This window comes from Drosophila ananassae, chromosome 2R, assembly GCF_017639315.1.
Source record: "Drosophila ananassae strain 14024-0371.13 chromosome 2R, ASM1763931v2, whole genome shotgun sequence".
In the NCBI taxonomy this organism is placed as follows: Eukaryota; Metazoa; Arthropoda; class Insecta; order Diptera; family Drosophilidae; genus Drosophila; species Drosophila ananassae.
In genome coordinates, this window is record NC_057928.1 from 5020044 (window position 1) to 5036981 (window position 16938).

Consider the following 16938-nt stretch of genomic DNA (forward strand, 5'->3'; position numbering starts at 1 on the left):
TGTATATACTTGTATGCACATAGTCGACGTAAGAACTTTAAAAACACTTGCGACATTTTCGAGTTCGTTTCCGACGTTAAAAATAAAATCGCTCCTTTAGCAATACGTTTTAAAGCTCTCAAGTACAAAAATCGTGTATTCAAATCAAAAAGCTATAAAAAATCCACGCGAAGCATCCTCATCTCATATTGAATGCAATATGATGCAGGAGTGTACAATCTCGTTTCCGACCACCCTCGTCCCATCTCCATGTTAACGTACATATATTAATCCTCTTTTGTGACAAACTGTTCGCATATAAAAGTTAAGCCTACAAATACAATACGAGTACGAAATATGTAAATTAAGTTGCATTAGTTGTCCCTCCGCCTAGACAAACTCCTCCTGCTCCAGCCAAGGGTGTTGCAGGCACTCCGCCGCCGAGGCGCGTATGACTGGGTTGTACTCCAGCATTGGCAGCAGAAAGTCTGAGAACTTCTTGGCCTCCACCGGGTCCCAGTCGTACTTCTCCACGAGCACGTTCATGAGGCTCCAAGGCTTGAGTTTCGTGATGTTCCTGAGGCTGCCTGCAAGCAAAAATCGTGGGGAGGGGTCATTGGAAGACATCAGGTGACTGACTGCGTCATTAACTTACCATAGCTGGTGAAGTACTTGAGGCCGTGTTTGCCTCGCAGAATGACCGACTGGGGTATGGATCCGAGCAGCTCCACGATGTGCGCCAGGTGGTCCTCGTCCCGGCTGTAAGATTCCCCCGCATGCGGATCGAACAGGTAGTCGCCGGTCGCCAGCTCGAAGGCCAGGCAGGCGGTGCTCCAAATGTCAGCTGTGTAGTTGTACGGAGCTCCCAGGAGCACCTCGATCGACCGGTATTGGCGCGTCTGAATGTCCTCGGTGAAGTGATGGTACTGGGGGTGTGGATGTCATACAATAACGGATGTCAGTTTCCTCTTGAACTCAGACTCTTTCAGGTACTTACGTCGTAGCACGCGTTGCCCAGGTCGGCGATCTTCACCCGCACGTTGCTGTTGTTGATGAGCGACTGTATCGTGTAGGTGTTGTTCTGGCTACTCTGACTCTGATTCTGCGAAGGAATGGCATTGGCATGGACATTTAGTTTAGCGGTTGTGGTGGTACAGGTCGTTATTGGTTTGGTCGTTGTCGCGTTGTTGGTTGTTGTTGTTGATGTTGCGTTTGATGTGCTATTTGTTGTATGGTCGCCATTATACAGCAGAGTGCTTGCGTCTATTGTTGTACTGGTTGTTGTTGGTGGCGCTAGATGCATTAACGTGTGAGTGCACGTGCTGGGGGGCGTGGCTGTGGCTGAGGCTGTGGCAGAGGCAGAGGCAGTTTCGGGTGTTTCGCTTAAGGGGACGGAGGAGGTTGTGTCACTGGAGGGGCAGTTGTTGCCGCTGATCGTGTTGAGGTTGGTGGTGGAGGTGGTGGTGGTGGTGTTGGTGTTGGTGTGGTTGCAATCCTTCGGCAAGGACGTGCACGTGCCTTGATTGTTTGAATCGGTCTTTGTGTTGTCAATCAGAGTGGTGGTGTGGGTAAAGGAGGAGATGTTGGTGGAGTTCGGATTGGGCAGCTGCATAGTATATATATATTGTATATAAAGTGATTATCACAAAGAAAGAAGAAAGGAAGAAAAAAGAACACACAATATTGATTTGCATTTTTATTTGCTTCTCTAGGCTGTGCATCTAACAAAACACACAAATGGGTTATAGTTATTTTAACAATTGACAAGCAACAAATTAAAATTTAGCTATTTACCAGTGCAATTCACAAAAAGGTAACCCTATAATTAAAAACAGAAACACCTGAACTAAGCTAGATACTTACATCTTTTGGTAATTAACTCTAACCTAAACCTCTCATCTAATTTTGACTATTTTTTGTATTATTTAAATTACATTTAAGCTAAAATAATAATATACTTCCATGGGTGAAATTGTAAACAAAAAATTGACTTCGTTTTTGCTAATATGATTACCAGATTAGCCATACCCCACCCCTGACTTTGAATCTATACATATAGACTTTATAATATCTGGATTATACTGACAGCGTGAGTAATTCATTAAGTACTGGCAGATAATTTTATAAAACTTTCATGGAATAAACAAATCACAGTTTGAATAGATTTTAATGTCAGATTAAAAAAGGATAGAAGCCAATGTAAGCATTTTTAACTATAATAATTGTTATTGTACTATTAGTTCTAAATTTACTTTAACTTTTTGCTAGCACTGATTCCTAAATTAAGCTTCAGAAAGGATAACAGCATACCAACATAGAAAACGCAAGGCGGTACGATAGCAGGAGGCACGGGGAAAGTTAAGCACTGGGGAAGTCCATTTAAAGTCTAAAGCAGGCAGCACTCACAAACATTTAAGCATTTGGCGGGGCGTTTTTGAGTCAGTACGTGTGTGTGTTTGGTGGGATTTACAAATCTGATATCTAGGGCGACAATTAACAACAGTAACCAAGCAGGTTGAAGCCGGGGCAGGGATCACTGGCCGTTAAGCGGCAGCACCAGTGTGGTCTGGGGGTACAGAATGCGAACTCTGGAGTCAAAAACAGTAAAAGCGCAGAAGCGGAGAGTGACCCGGAACCGAGGATCAGTCAAGGGATACTTTTTAAGCCATCTCCACTTCAAAAAGTTAAACAACAAGCTACTTTTGGCAAAGCCAACGCTTATACATTCTTGCTGCTTTCAAATAGGCACTTGAGAAGTGGTAACTTCCTGATTTTATATTTTGATTTGAGATTTGAGATCCAATTCAAAGAACAGAGGTATAAGTGAGGGATATCGGGTTGATGATTTTAGTTTCAAACAAATTTGTATTAAAGAAGTGACAAGCACAAGCTCATAATCAAGAACTTTTACATATTTAGTTAGGGGGGTCGGTCACCTCCGACCTACAAAATGGTGCGCTATATGGAGCGAAACAAGAATACACTGAGCAGGATTTTTAAAACAAACATTCAAGCCAAAACGAAAATTGTATGGTTAGCTATAGCGATCATCGACTTGAGGCCTTGGACTAGCATCCTCCGATATGGAATCCATTTTACCTTCTGTGGGCGGTCGGGAGGATTGCCCTCGGGCTCGGTGGGCGAGTTGCTGGGCTCAGTTTGCTGCTCGCTTAGCATGTCAGACTCGGGTTCATCTTCGCGGTCGACAGAAGACTGCGTCGAATGTCACGCCAAAGAAAAATATGCAAAAAGGACGAAAATGATAAAAACGAATTTGGTGGCTTTATGGAGTGCAGTGTTTTGCGGGAGATTCACTATTTTGATTCACTATAAGGTGTACATGCTACGCCATAGACGTAGACGAAGACGAGAGGACAATCCTTGCCAGCACTGTCGACTGGGAGCTGCAGGGGCCGCATTGGCCGAAGGGGGTAGACTCACCTTGGCAGTGATTTTCTTCTCGGTCCGGTAGCGATTGAGACTCGCAGATCCGCCCAAGATGGGACTCTCGACGCCTCCTCCGCCGATACCGCCGTTGCACTCGCTGTCGCCCAACAGGCTGGAGTACTTGGAGGTTAGCGAAGAAGTGGTGTTGGAATTGAGAGTAGACGAGTTTGTGGTGGTATCTTCTTTGTCCAGCGACGACATGACCACCGCAGCTAGCGGCGTCGATGAGGTGGAATTGTTCGCCGTGCTGTTGCTGGTGTTCGTATTCGTGTTGGACCCGTTTGGCTCGATCAACGGCCACTTGGCCCTCGTCTTGGTTTGCTTTTCGATTGAACTGACTGCAACCGAGAAAGTTAGTGGGCCGCGATGCTATTTATGCACTCTGTCCTACTTACTGTAAGAGTCGGGGAAGTCCGCGCCCTTCACCCGCAGGCTTGCGATCTCATCGTCGATTTGCTGGTTCATCGCAGCGGCATTATCGATCACCAGCAATATGTTTTCCGGCTTGATGTCCGTGTGGATGATGCTGCACTTGCTGTGGAGGTAGTCGAGCCCCTCCAGCACCTGACGGATTATGTTGCGCACCTGGACAATGGACAGGCCCTGATAGTTGTTCTTCACTATCAGCTTATAGAGACTGCACCCGAGAGCCTCGAACACCAAGCACGTGTGCATTCCATTGACACCGCGCACGGTGAAGTGGTTCATCAGGCGGACGATCCTTTCCCGCTTGACGTCGAGAGGGTCGGCGTCGCGGATCGCCTCGAGCAGACGGATCTCGTCTGCTGCAGTCTCTATGTAGTGCGGGGCACTCTTCACAACCTTCAACGCCACGTACTTCTCTTCTCTGCGTAATTTGGAGATTTAGTGGGTGAAGCCATAGGGCAAACTTATTTACTCACTTGAGATCCCGGCATAGCCATACGGTTGAGAAGTGGCCCCAGCCCAGTTTGCGGACCACGCGAAACCGATTGTCGAAAATGTCGCCTATGACCACCGGGTGGTAGCCACCGCGGCAGTATTGGGAGGCATCCTCCTGTTCCTCGTCCGACACGTAAAGACTGCTGTCGGAGGAGTCCGGATAGATTTCGTCAGTCGTACTGAGGGTTCCACGAGGCTCGGATCTGAAAATAGAAATGGCGTGGGGAGAGTGAATTAGCTGCGAATTTTGTCTGGTGTAGGGGACACACGAAGTGAATTTCACCCATGAGGCTGGGACCCAACGCACATGAACTCTTGGCTTTCTGGTACCTCCAGCTCGATTGGCTTGGACACTGCCTCCACCTGGGGCAACTTAATGGTTAATGGTTGCTTTCGCGGTGGTAGGTACGTGTCCAATATCACTTCCCCAGGGGAGACCGGCTCGAAGAGCAGGGGCAGCTGTCGATGGGGCTTGGGCCTCTTGGACTGCTGGCGCAACGCAATAAGAATGGGTCCCGCCGAGACACAGTTGCGCTTCTTTGTGAATCGCTTCCGTCGTTTCTTCTCCTCAACTTCAAGCAGTGCCTCAGTCTCGGCTTCTTGGGCGGCTCGCTTCTCCTGCTCGGACACAAAATTGAAGTCACAACTTAGCTCTTTGGCCACATGGGGGGTGGCGGTGGGCGGTCTTTCAGGCGCGCAGCCACAGCTCCACAGCCGGAGCAAGTACATCAAGAACAGGAAGAGCAACAGCAGGCTGCCCTGCAGAACTCCCATGAAGATCGGGTCCTGGGCGAGGGTGCCCAGAATTTTCCGGCTCTGTGTGTGCACCTGACTGGCCCATGTCGCAAGCAACTGCATCAAGACCACTAATCTAGGGTAAAGGTCAATAAGGGCTTCCTGCCAGTAATAGGTGCTCGTTACATTGGCTTCCCGGGGGCAGGTGCCCCCCTCACCCTGACTGCTCCCGAGGTGGGCCACCCAGTCGTCCATTTTCGATTTGCTTGAATGCTCGATACAATTGGATTTCTGCTTGGGCTGTCGCGCCTACATGGCCATGGGTTACAGTAACGGGGTGACAGTGGGCGCGACTACAGCTGCATGTGTGGAAAACGACCTTGACTTTATGCGCCCCCTTGCATTGCGGTCGACTGCCGGAGAAATGGCGGTGAAACACACAAAATGGGCTCGCACACACTCCCCTTATATAACCCGTTCTGGGTGCTGGGTAAATAAATAAAATATCTCGCGAGAAATTTGAATTATGAAAAGTATCTATAGATAGTGGGCTGCGCGAGTATCTTTCCGCGTCTGTCCGATTCGTTCTGTGGCGGCCGCGAGAATGCCGAAATAGCTTTCGGTTTTCGCTTTTGTTTTCGCCGCCTCTTCCTGAGCGACCTGAGCGACCAAGGCGCAGTCGTTTCCAACTCGCACGAGTATTTCTGTTATGGTATTTCTATTCTGTTTTTATTCTGGCCCAACCAAGTTCCCCGCATCCTCCGTCCGTTTGCGGATCGCCGGAGCTTCGGGTATGTGGTGGATGTGTGCTCGGGGGTATATTTCGTTTGGCGTCATTATCCAATGCTCTTCATCAACTTGTCACTCACTGCGAGCTACAAGGCGCCTTTGCCGGTCATGGACTGCACCACACCAGGAAAGAATCCACAACAAGAACACATTCGCACGTACATACACTTGTACGTATCGTCATCATTGAGTTCATCAAGATTTCTTGGGCATCGGGCCAAGTTTGTCTTTGCCTATTTACGATTTCGCTTTTACCAAAGGGGTATTCGCATTGCAGGATTTCGAATACTTTCGAAATATTTCAAATCCCCTCGAATGCTTCGAAATTCGGGTGGGTTTCCCATTTTCCCTGCAACGTAGGTTGGACCCCACCACCCACATTGTATGATAATTTTGAAGTTCGTGAAGTGACTAAGCGGACCATATTGATTTTTTACCCGATTTTCTAAGTTGGGCGATTGCGGCTCCTTTTGGAGTTGCAGCACCACTCTCAGTGAAAAATATTGCCCATGAGTCACCCTAATCTTCATGCACTCAAAAACACGCACCTACTGCTATGTGTATACTCTCGCTTTCTATGTCGCAGCTTTTTTCCAAATTGTTTTTTATAGATGCCAAAAGAAGAGCGGCACAAATCCGTAAAACAGGACGTGAATCAGAGCCGTCATCGCTACACCCTCTTGTGGTCCGAGTGAGTGGGAGAGACTTCAGGGTGGTTGGATGGGACGCGTCACGTGGCGCCTAATGCGGTTACAGCAAATTAAAAATGTAAACAAACTCAGGCACAGAAGGTTAAGGTATTTGGACGCCTCCTACTTAGGGCGAAAGCCGCGATACTCATTTAATTTTCGAATCACCGTTTAAGGTAGTAGACCAATGTGACGGTCCAAATTTGGACGTTTTTTTGAAATTTTTTTTTAACAAGAAAATAAAATGCAATCGTCTTGCAACTTTTACATGTTTATTTAAATAGTTTCTAGGGTACAAAAAAATTTAGTTGACTCAATTATACTTTAAATTATTAACAGTATTTTTTGTTGAAGCAGAGGTCACGAAAGAATGGTGAGCTGTTTCGGGGAAGCAAACAGCCTTCCGTAGTCATCAGAAATTAAAAAATCAAAGAAATTATTATTATGTAGACCCTATTCTAACGAACTAACCAATAATATTGGAAAGTGAGAAATTTTATAAATGTTGGAGTTTTGAAAAAAAGGTACTCAAAATCGAATTTTTTCCTTTGATAAAATGTTTGAAAAAATTTCAAGCCAAATCGGTTGAATAGTTTTGAGTCAGTGCTTCCCCGAAATTTCAAAAACCTGGTTTTGAGAAAAACGCGTGTAAAGTTTCGACACGCTTTCATACTCACTACGGTGCGCTCTCTTGTTTTGCCAATAACTTTGAAAATATTCTAAATTTCGGTCTGAAAATTTAAGAGCATGTTTTTGAAATGTGGTTCTTTCAAAAAATGTACAAAAAAAAAATCGATTTTTTGAACCCATCACCATTGGTCTACTACCTTAAGAAGGATGCGCTTTTTTCCCAGGAGTATTAAATTCGTAAGAAAGTTTATAGCACACTAGGAGAGCTAGGTTTTTGCCCTTACACTATACACTTATACTATACCAGTTTTATTGGATTGCCTGCCGATCCTTATGTTTATTGTTGGAACACATAAAATATATTTTTAAGAAACTTTTTTCTCTAGAAAGACGAAACTTACAACCTTATGGCATTTCCGATAATTCATATGACCCCTTTAGGATTCCCACTCATATATATACTGGATGTAGAAGAGTAGGTGTTTGAACAATTTCAAAGTCGGCAGATTTAAATCTGAGGTTAGTTTCATTGACTCGTGTTCGTATTGACTCAGGAACTACGAGGGTAGTCGACCACTTTTATTTGAAAGGTTTTACACAATTGTTAAGTAAGTAATACGTGTTCTAAGATAGTAAGAGTATTTAAACAGTGTCACCTTTGAGGCGAAACTAATCCAGGCAGATTCCGGTGGAACCAAAGGGTAAAATACTTGAGTTCTCTTGTCTGTCTTGTCTTTTTTATAAATATTTTTATGAAACGCTTGGATGACGAAACATAGGAGCAATAAACCCGAATTCCCAAGCTTATGGGGTTATAATCAAATATAACGAACCGCCGACTCATCCCTGTCTTATCATTTATTTCAAAACGCTCTGAGTCAAGTTATTGAATGACTGTCAACGTAAATATCGAAGACCATCGTGAGTCCATCAATCGTGACTATACGCTGGATAAAATACATATTTTTGGATCCTCTCTTACAAAACTAGCCCGATTGCGGCTAATCCTAACCAGACCTGACCTTAGAGGATTTCCCGACAGATCCTGGACCAAATATACATAATATGAATATAATGAAGATGTTGAAAGCGTTGCATAGTTCTCTACAAACCCTCTGCAAGTTACGACCCGAGAATATCCAAACCCGATAAGCCCTATACATTAAAATTATTGTATCGTTATTGTAACATTTAATAGATGTCCTGTCTTTACAAATTCTTGACCAAGTAAAATACTTGTAAAGTGTCCCACCAAAGAGCAACTACTTCTCGAATACTCACAGACTGACGAATGGTCCGCGCAGAGACGGCATGTCCCGTCGCCGGTTTAGGGGTGGCGAGAGCGACAGCGAAAGAAAGTCCTGCTGCGCCTTGTCCTCGTCGACGATGCTGGTTGGGGTGCTATAGATGCGCGTCGTTGGCAGGTAGCCAATCTGCTGCAGAAAGTCGTCGCGGTAGGAGAGCTTTGTGGTCGACTGCGAGGACGTCAGAGGCAGCGCCAGTGGGGAGCCTGATCCGTAAAGAGGAGCTATTGGCAGTGCCGCGGTCACAGTCGACAGAGACAGTGAAGGCTGATGCGCAGGAGAGTAAAGACCGCCTCCTCCGCCGCCAACTCCCACTCCCCCGGCCCCTGATCCCGACTCAGTACCGTTTCCGGCGGCGTGGTGGTGCAGGTGTAGGTGGTGAGGTGTAGTCGCCGCGGGCAGTGGCCCGTGGAAGTGGGGGTAAAGAATGACGTGGGTAGGGGCTCGCGACACGTACGGTGGTGTGATGATCTTGTCGTCGAAGCTGCGCCGGAAACCGAACCCCTTCAACGAATTGCTGTAATTTCGGTGAGAGAGCGGCGAGCTGCCCAGATCTATGCTGGCCGCCGGGCCCAACATTCCAGCGGTGAGACCTCCTCCGCCGTGAACGGTTTTGCCACTGGCTGTCGCCGTGGCACTGCCCAGCATGCTCAGGGCTGGCGATGTCCGCAACTGAGGACTGCCTCCGCCGCCGCCCCCTCCGCTTCCGACTCCAGTGGGCGGCACAGCAGGCGTCGAGGTGGAGAGTGGAGGCGAAATGGCGCTCAGGGTGGAGATGCCACTGTCACTGCTGCAAATGCCGGCCGGCAGGGAGGGCAGCGAGGTCAGTGGGGTGTTGGTGGGCGAAATGAGGTGGTGCTTGCCGTTGGCAGCGCCCACGAGGCCGACCAAGCCGCTGCTGGGCAGTACAGGAGCCAGGATGTCGCCTTGTCGCTCCGCTTGGGCCTTGCCTAATCTGAACTGGGGCCAAACCGGGTCCTTGTTCTCGTCCACGTCTTCGTCCCCTCTCCCGTTCCACTCCTTGGCTTGGGGTGACTGTCGATCCGAGTGGTGCTTGGACTACAGGGCAGCCGAAGGGGAGCAGCTACTTCGCGTCTTTGTCCTCATCGCAGGCCTGCTGCTTCCTTTGTTCTGGGTCTGGGCCCGCTCCGCGAAGCATACTTTTGTGCGTAGGAAAATCGATGAGTTCCCGTGCCTAAGTAAGTTTTTAATGCATTTTTAGAAACGTTTTTCTCGCATTGTAACCTAAATTGCGCATGAAAAAGTAAAACGAAAACCGACACACACATATGTACAGTCCGATACACGCTCACTCACACCGAAACGGATACTGGAGCACACACACAGAGCACCGTGTGGGGAATGGAAATTTTTTCACGACTGATTCTGCCTTTGATTTGGCTTTCTTGGCCCGATGCGCCGACCTGGCCTGCGTCCGGAATCAAGTTAAGAGCCGTAATTCGATTTATTCCCGTTAATTACATCGAACACACAGCTCCTTCGCGTTTATTTCGTCGCAGGAGTAGCGTTAGGCCAGGAGCAGCAGCCATCAAGTATTCTTTTTGGCGCAACCCCACACAAGCTCCGCGCGGCGAACTCTCCCTCGGACTGCCGTTCGGCTTCTGAGCCACCAGACGGATGTGGCGGTGGCGGTGGCGGCGAAGTTTCTAGCGCCTGTGAGAGAACAGGCGAGAGATGTGGCAAGCGTCCGTGGAGCGCATGTGCCGGCCTGCGCGGTTACTACTCGGAAGCAAAACAAAGCCAGGGAGGAGTCAGGGCAGTCAGCTGTCGCCAACGAGGATGGGCGGGCACTGGGCACTGGGCACGGGGAGGCAGCAGGCAGCAGGCAGTAGGGAGCGTGCAGCCAGTTTGTTTACCATGCGGAGAGCTGCTGATTCCGCCGCACTGAGCTGCGCCACGAATGGACCATACCCTGGAGTGGTCGCCTAAACCCAATGGAGAGAAACGAGAGAGAGCAACCCACCGGCGAATTCGTATGGTCAATTTATTGATCTCGAGTTCTTCGTTTTTTACCAGAGTACAATCGCAATTTGAAAACAATTTTAAATTTTTTTACGTAGATTACTTAGTAGGTTTACTCTTGACTTGTATGAACAATAAATATACACGCAATCCGGAAATTGTAAATACTATTAATTGAATTGTATATTCAAGATTATTCAGAAGATCGAAACGGGCGACTAAACTGAACCCTGGCCAAGACCTCCACAGCCCCGCCAGGCAATAATTGATAATTATGAATAAAATGGTTGGTAGTAGGAATATAAAATTTAATACAGCAGGACTAATCGCATTCATTTACATTTAAAAGCGCGCTAACAGGTTAACAAATCAAGGACAATTTAATTTAGAAACAATATTGGAATATATGTACGTGTACGTGCTATATTTACGGGTTACAATTGAACTTTGAATACTCGTATTTAAGATTTATATATATATACTTTTGAATACATAAATGGGGAATATTATAATAAGTTAAATTGGTTTCAATTTTAGTTATTTTTTATCGGGCCCCCTCAACTTTTGGGAGCCCTTTTTTAGTTTATAATGCTTAATTGTTTAACTTGACTTATTTACATTTGCATTAGGATCGGATCGGAACAATCAGCTTGAAGCGCCGCTTAAGATTTCTTTACATGACAGGGCCCTTGCTGTAACAATTAATTGGAAACTAACAGAAACAATGGGTGAAAAATAGGCTTCGCGCATGATTTAGCTACACTAGACAGAGGATGACACAAATGCGAGCTAGGTACAGACATCATATACATAAGATAATTAACATACAGTGCTTCTTGTATAGTCGATTCCACAGGAGGGCGTGCACTACTCCGTCCTATCCACGTCACCCCCGTGATCGTTTCCCAAGCAAATGTCTGAAACAGCCGACGATTAACAATTTAAAAGAGCCAGAATCGTGTATTTAGTACAGTTGATCGGTTTTGGTGATATTTGGTAAGCCCCACTTAGGCTCACGATTTTGGGCGGCTTGCTGAGTAGCAGCCTTTAACCATGGGATAGTAGAAACGATATCGAGGGGCGGCCCAAGATCAACCTGACTACCGCCTGCATCGGTTGCCGCAAGCGCCGTGGTAAGACTGTTTAAAATTAAAGCTAAGAGCTATCGCTTACTATAAATACATTGGTTTTTATGTTATCTCGCTTCAACATATCGCTCATCCTTAAAACAAATCTAATCATAAATTAATCTGGTTTTCCATTCAGTTGCAACTTAAATCTTTTTGTTTATATCTGTGTCAGTATCAGTATCGTTACATACGCATGCACTTGGGACTTGAATCGATCGCCGCACTTGGCTAATATTTCTGATTGACCATGTCTAGAGGTGAGAAGAGAGGAAAGAGAGAATAGTAGAGCATGATAAGTGTGAACAAAATAAATTTAAGCATTGCATAATAAATAAATGAGGAGCAAACCAAACTTAGAACAAATTAAATGTACAATCATGGCAGTGTTTCTTCATGTTTTGATGACGCACTCAAATGTAAATAGCTTCATGGTCCAGTACAACCGAGCTTGCAACTAAAACTAGGGAACACTTCGATATTAGTTTTCAGATGGCCCTCAATAGAGCGGATTGAAAAACGGCTGCTGCAGACCTATGGAACAGAAGGTATAATCAATAGATCTCGGCATATGTCAACACGGCAGTGTGCAGAAATATGTGGGTGATCTTGCGTATCTAAGTGTTGGAATCGCATCTTTGCCTGGACCAGTTGTGGCTGCCTGTGTGTTCAAGCTTGCATACATGGATGATGTCTAAAAATATACTTTGTGGCTCAATATAACCACACTTCGAATACAGGGGCTTATATTCTAAGGATGTGCCATACTGTGGTGCTGGCCTGTGTTATCAAGAGTTCGCTGCAAGGCGATGTGTCGGTTTCAGTGATAGAAAGTTACAATATTTGTTCGAGTTGGTTTGGGTTATGCACAATAACATTTTCGATGGTCAAAGACGCTTTGTTGGGTTGACAAGCTGGCCCTCTCACTAAGGAGGCTGGATGAGGGGCTGACTTCCAGATTACCCGTTTATATACCTGGTGTGTAGGTGGTCTGCTCCGTGGTGTTTAGCGATGTGTTCTCGTTGGCCGCCACAGGGGCGCCGGTGAAGGGGTTGACACCCACGGCTGCTCCACTTGGAGGCGGCATGGCGAAGACAGGCTGTCCGCCGGCCTGCTCCCGCGGCTGTGATGTAACAGGGGCGCCTCCCGATCCAAGATTCACGTCGTCCAGATCAACGTCCTCCTGCGGGTCACGAAATAAATGAGTTAGACTTGTTATAGAAATTATATATATTTTTTTTTATTAATTTTGGCAAGTATAGCAGAGTTAGCAGACTATAGCAGAGCGTTTTTTAGTCAAAGGGATGGTTATCAGTACAAGCTTTATCTACAATAACTAGCCTACTCTCAAACTACGATTGCCTTATTATGCGCAGTTATGAGGTTACGAGAAAGCTTCATGCCAAATGCTACGAAATCATAGTCAGCCAGAGAAGAGCGCTTGAATGAAAATCATAAAACATTTACCCAAGCATTTACAGCAATAGTATCAGGAGGTGCACCCTCTCCCACAAACTCAAAATCAAACATATCCGCCACTTTCGCCATCTTTCATCTGTGCCATCGAACGACTTAATTTTTCGACTGAACGTTAGTGAGACTTGTTCTCTTAGAACGAATAAATTTTGACTGGTTACCGGTTAATTTCAGTGTATTCGAATTGGGTTATTGGTTAAGTGTTAGTTAGTTAGTGGGTTAGTGGGCAGGCAGGTGGCGGGCGACGCTTTTCCGGGTTCATGCCGTACTCGTACTGGTGTCATTTTCGAAACGCATACTTACAAGACGTGGCTTTTGTCCCAGGGGTGGTGGCAGATCGCTGGCCTCTCGATGGCCATCGGAGCGCTGACGGGCGCGGGCGCGGGCGAGAGCGAGTGTGTAGGTGGTGGGTGGTAGTAGGTGGTGGAATGATGATTCGATCGCAAAGATTGAGAAAAAAAATTAAACAAAACAGAAACGTAAGTCGTCGGCTTCTCGTGATTGGCTTGCGACTGGCTGTCGCAATCAAACAAACAAATAAAGGAGAAATTCTATCGGAGGTGCCGGTGCGAACAAAAACTGAATGTGGAATGAGACACTTAAAAAACAAGAAAAGCAATCGTGGATGAAAAATAAAATCTCAAAGTCTCCGTCTGGTTTGTGGATTTGCCAACCTCAGTCACGGGAAATTTGAACTATTAATACTATATTTAATTTACACAGGGAAGAGTGGGATATTGAAAGCATTTGATGATTCTCATGAAATCGAACTATATCGTGATGACTTTTGGACAGAACTTGGTTGAAATGGTTGAAACAGTTTGTGGGTGGGTTAATTATGATTACCTTGGGCCTCAGGCCCTGGTCTCTGGATGCCTCTCGTTAACTTTCGAGCACTAAGAAGTGAGTACAAAGTACCGATCACCGAAACCAAATTCAATACTTACCCCAACGTTAACTTAGAACATAGCCGTGCAAACTGAGACTGAAGTATTCTTAAAGAGTCAAGCTAAATCAAACAAAGACGGCAGAGTGCCAAGAAGCTAGATAGCCATGTGATTTATGCTACATAATGGTATTGCGTTTATTGATATGTAAGGCTAGCTAGGAAGCGTGGTAAGCGCCCAAATAAATGCCCTGCGCTTCGCACACGCCTCTACCCTACGGACACCCTCACAAAAATCATCAAAATGGATTTTGCTCGGTTTATGATAGTTCAGAATGCGTGTGGATGAAAGCATGCGTTAGTATAGCTTTAAGATAGGCTTTGCATCAGATTGGTTTTCTTGTTTTCTCATTACTAAACTAAATCATAATGGAACCAGTTAGTAGCGGGTGGGTCGGGGCAAGGCGGACTGAGCCAATTCATACATCACTCACATTCAGATGTGCATACTGGTCGTGCGACTCGTTTACCGGCGGCTTGAACTTGCCACAACAGAAGTTGCAGCAGCAGCAGCAGCAACAACAACAGCAGCATCCAGTAACTATGGCACAGCAGAAGAACAATGCCTGCAATATAAATTGAAAGTTATTCCACCTATATATTGATCGTTAAATCCAAAAATCTGACCTTCACTGCCGGTGACGTTACCACGAAGTACGCATTGACGTTCTCCTCGCCAAACTGCTCGGCTATGTACAGGCCAAGGGATCCATAGTTGTCGTAAATGTTACGCTTTGTCTGATCGCTCAATATCGAATGCGCTCGGTTCACCTCCTTGAACTGCAGAAAATATTAAAGCGCTGGGCTTAGAAATGCTAAACAGATCCCCTACTAGAACTACTTACCTTTTCGGCAGCATCAACGTTGTCGGGGTTCTTGTCAGGGTGGTATTTAAGTGCGAGTTTTCGGTATGTCTTTTTGATGTCGTCTCCGGTGGCTGTTTTAGGAAGTCCCAGGATCTCGTAAAGTGAATCGCCAGATGTGCTGAACGCGATAGAAAGCCATCATTATTTGGTTCAGTTACCAAATGTTAAGGAACTATATATATTCACGATTTAAAAAATCGAATTTTCTCGACATTAATCTTTGTTTATTGGGGAACCAATTTTCATTAAGACTCAACAAAGTTTAAAGTTACAAAGCATGTGTCTTAAGCCGGAGATTTAAATAAAAAACTGCATTTTTTTTTCTTGATTGAACAATTTTTAAATAAAATAAAACTATCTTTTTAATCTTCTATAGGGACATATATAAGGATACTAATTTTTAGATTTTTATTATTTTAAAATTGTTGGTATCGTCATAAGCTAAAGCCAAGTCATGTGTTGTAGTGCGCCAACCGAGAGCGGTACATATAAGCTAGACAAGTGATTATAAACCTATATATGTATATTTGCCCATATGTTTGTAGACGGATAGCGATGAGTCAGTACCGGCGACTTGCACCTCCAGCAACAGTTAGTTGCGCCGTGACACGCAACGGTAACTCGTTAACCAACACCTTCTCCCTCTAGACTCCAGTTTGGGAGGAGTTAGCTGTGGGACTTACGATGCAAGGGCGTCACAAAGTGGCAAGAGTCGCGTGCAATTGCAACCTTCCGCTTGCACATCGTATGGATTTTCTTGGGCAGGTGGGCATGCAGGCAGAGGTCTCTATTTATAAGCCAAGAACATGGAAGACAAAAGTGGGGGAAGCTCGACCACGGCAGTGTGAGTGCCGCCTGGCACACCCACTACGACAGGGAATCTTTGGGCTGATAAGACAAAAAACGCTTAACTTAGAGTGAGCCTCAAACGTTCGGCGCAGTGTGTGTGGACCGGGACGATTAGTGACTTGAGAGGATAAGGGCACTTAGAATTAGGGGGCGGATGGGTGGTTGGCCAGGGCCAAGGACGACGGCAGTCGTCACGAAGGCGCAGCCAGCGCCAAATCGCGTCGCCTTGAACAGGCCTCAGAACTGGGCCAACTGAATATAGCCACTGCGGCCATTACATTACTCATGGCGAGGCAAATGGGAGCCAAAGCAGATAAGGAATATGGACTGGTATGCGGGGAAATGGATCGCGATTGGGGCTATCGCGGATTTGAATGAAATAGTGTACGATTTTAAGAGAGCGAATCAATGACATGGAATTCGCCTTGTAATGATGACTGATGCAGCAGCTCGACCTTGGCCTTGCCCAGGACGAAGTCGCTTGGGCTCTGTTTTTCTGCAGCTGGCTTCACCAGCAGCTGCCCGTCTCCCTAGCACGCAACCTCCCCGTCCCAGGCTAAGTTCCTGGCTCTCGGGAGAGACGCACACATCCACACCAAAGAATGCCAGAGTCGTACAACTTCTGCCGCGAAAAATCAATTCGACGCCGACTGCGCCGCCACCGCCTGCGCGCAGCTGCTTGTGTATGTACTTTGCTGACTGGTCGGTAGTGGCGTGTGGTTGTGTGCGAGCAGTTGAAAAAAATGTACGGGGCAAGGGTGCAGTGCGAATTTTACTTACGAGAGTTTCCTCTTATCCATGCCAGGTGCGCTCATTGTGATTGTATTTCTCGGTGTCTGCGGCTGTCAATGAATTTATCACTTGCACTCGCTGTCACACGCCCTGGTCCGTCAGCCAAGCACCACTCTCTCCGACGTGTTTTATATTTTTATTTTTTCTATTGCAAATTGCTTTTGCTGCCGCCGTTGCCTTCTTAGTTTTTTGTAGAGTGACCGTCTTTAAGTTCTGGGCAGAGGTACCAGCTTAGCCGTTTTAGGGTGAAATGTAGCTATTTTTAAGGGTCACAAATTAGAACTGTTATTCTGGCCGTTTTAGAAATTTTCAGCTGTTTTCAAGTCAAGCTATATGCAATCTAGTGACTTTTATTTTATTAAATCGTACATTTTCCTGTTCGATTTTTTCGGGTAAAATAAACAG

General features: G+C 46.1%; 2 protein-coding genes and 1 long non-coding RNA gene across 10 annotated transcripts; 1 reads left to right on the top strand and 2 right to left on the bottom strand.

Annotated features, from left to right (window-relative positions):
* Nucleotides 1-246: 246 nt before the first annotated feature.
* Nucleotides 247-5701, bottom strand: LOC6493840 (SRSF protein kinase 3). 4 transcript variants are annotated; one of them, XM_014909088.3, is made up of 8 exons: nucleotides 4655-5701; nucleotides 4329-4550; nucleotides 3822-4273; nucleotides 3421-3764; nucleotides 3079-3192; nucleotides 977-1585; nucleotides 635-905; nucleotides 247-566 (listed from the first exon to the last, which is right to left on the bottom strand). In XM_014909088.3, exons 1-8 carry the CDS (start codon nucleotides 5335-5337, stop codon nucleotides 370-372), a joined length of 2892 nt encoding a protein of 963 aa, XP_014764574.1. In that variant the 5' UTR covers nucleotides 5338-5701; the 3' UTR covers nucleotides 247-369. The 4 variants fall into 4 exon arrangements, with proteins under 4 accessions (XP_014764574.1, XP_001958537.1, XP_014764575.1 ...); XM_001958501.4 differs by having other exon boundaries at nucleotides 977-1081; nucleotides 4655-5700; XM_014909089.3 differs by lacking the exon at nucleotides 3079-3192 and having other exon boundaries at nucleotides 977-1081.
* A 1951-nt stretch (nucleotides 5702-7652) lies between these two features.
* Nucleotides 7653-8460, top strand: LOC26514561. The gene is made up of 3 exons (XR_004311014.2): nucleotides 7653-7798; nucleotides 7854-7891; nucleotides 7970-8460. It is a non-coding gene; the product is annotated as an uncharacterized LOC26514561 (long non-coding RNA).
* Nucleotides 8461-10485: 2025 nt separating this feature from the next.
* LOC6493838 (dnaJ homolog subfamily C member 5 homolog) lies at nucleotides 10486-16763 on the bottom strand. 5 transcript variants are annotated; one of them, XR_006506993.1, is made up of 8 exons: nucleotides 16522-16763; nucleotides 14872-15010; nucleotides 14654-14806; nucleotides 14461-14592; nucleotides 13384-13446; nucleotides 12580-12787; nucleotides 11981-12138; nucleotides 10486-11858 (listed from the first exon to the last, which is right to left on the bottom strand). XR_006506993.1 is itself a non-coding variant. In XM_001958499.4 (7 exons), the coding sequence occupies exons 1-7, from the start codon at nucleotides 16554-16556 to the stop codon at nucleotides 11836-11838; spliced, it is 753 nt and encodes a 250-aa protein (XP_001958535.1). In that variant the 5' UTR covers nucleotides 16557-16763; the 3' UTR covers nucleotides 10486-11835. The 5 variants fall into 5 exon arrangements, 2 of the variants coding, with proteins under 2 accessions (XP_001958535.1, XP_014764571.1); XR_006506992.1 differs by having other exon boundaries at nucleotides 11961-12138; XM_001958499.4 differs by lacking the exon at nucleotides 11981-12138.
* Nucleotides 16764-16938: the final 175 nt, after the last annotated feature.

Excerpts from the sequence above, each read along its gene's own strand:
- LOC6493838 (XM_001958499.4), bottom strand. The coding sequence starts at position 16,556 with ATGAGCGCACCTGGCATGGATAAGAGGAAACTCTC. Across the intron at positions 13,447-14,460 it reads ACCAGTATGCACATCTGAAT|CGCTCCGATGGCCATCGAGA; the intron begins GTGAGTGATGTA and ends CGCGCCCGTCAG. Across the intron at positions 12,788-13,383 it reads TGGGACAAAAGCCACGTCTT|GAGGACGTTGATCTGGACGA; the intron begins GTAAGTATGCGT and ends CGTGACCCGCAG.
- LOC6493840 (XM_014909088.3), bottom strand. The coding sequence starts at position 5,337 with ATGGACGACTGGGTGGCCCACCTCGGGAGCAGTCAGGGTGAGGGGGGC. Across the intron at positions 3,193-3,420 it reads AGAAGAAAATCACTGCCAAG|TCTTCTGTCGACCGCGAAGA; the intron begins GTGAGTCTACCC and ends CATTCGACGCAG. Across the intron at positions 1,586-3,078 it reads CTCCCGACCGCCCACAGAAG|CTGCCCAATCCGAACTCCAC; the intron begins GTAAAATGGATT and ends TATACTATGCAG.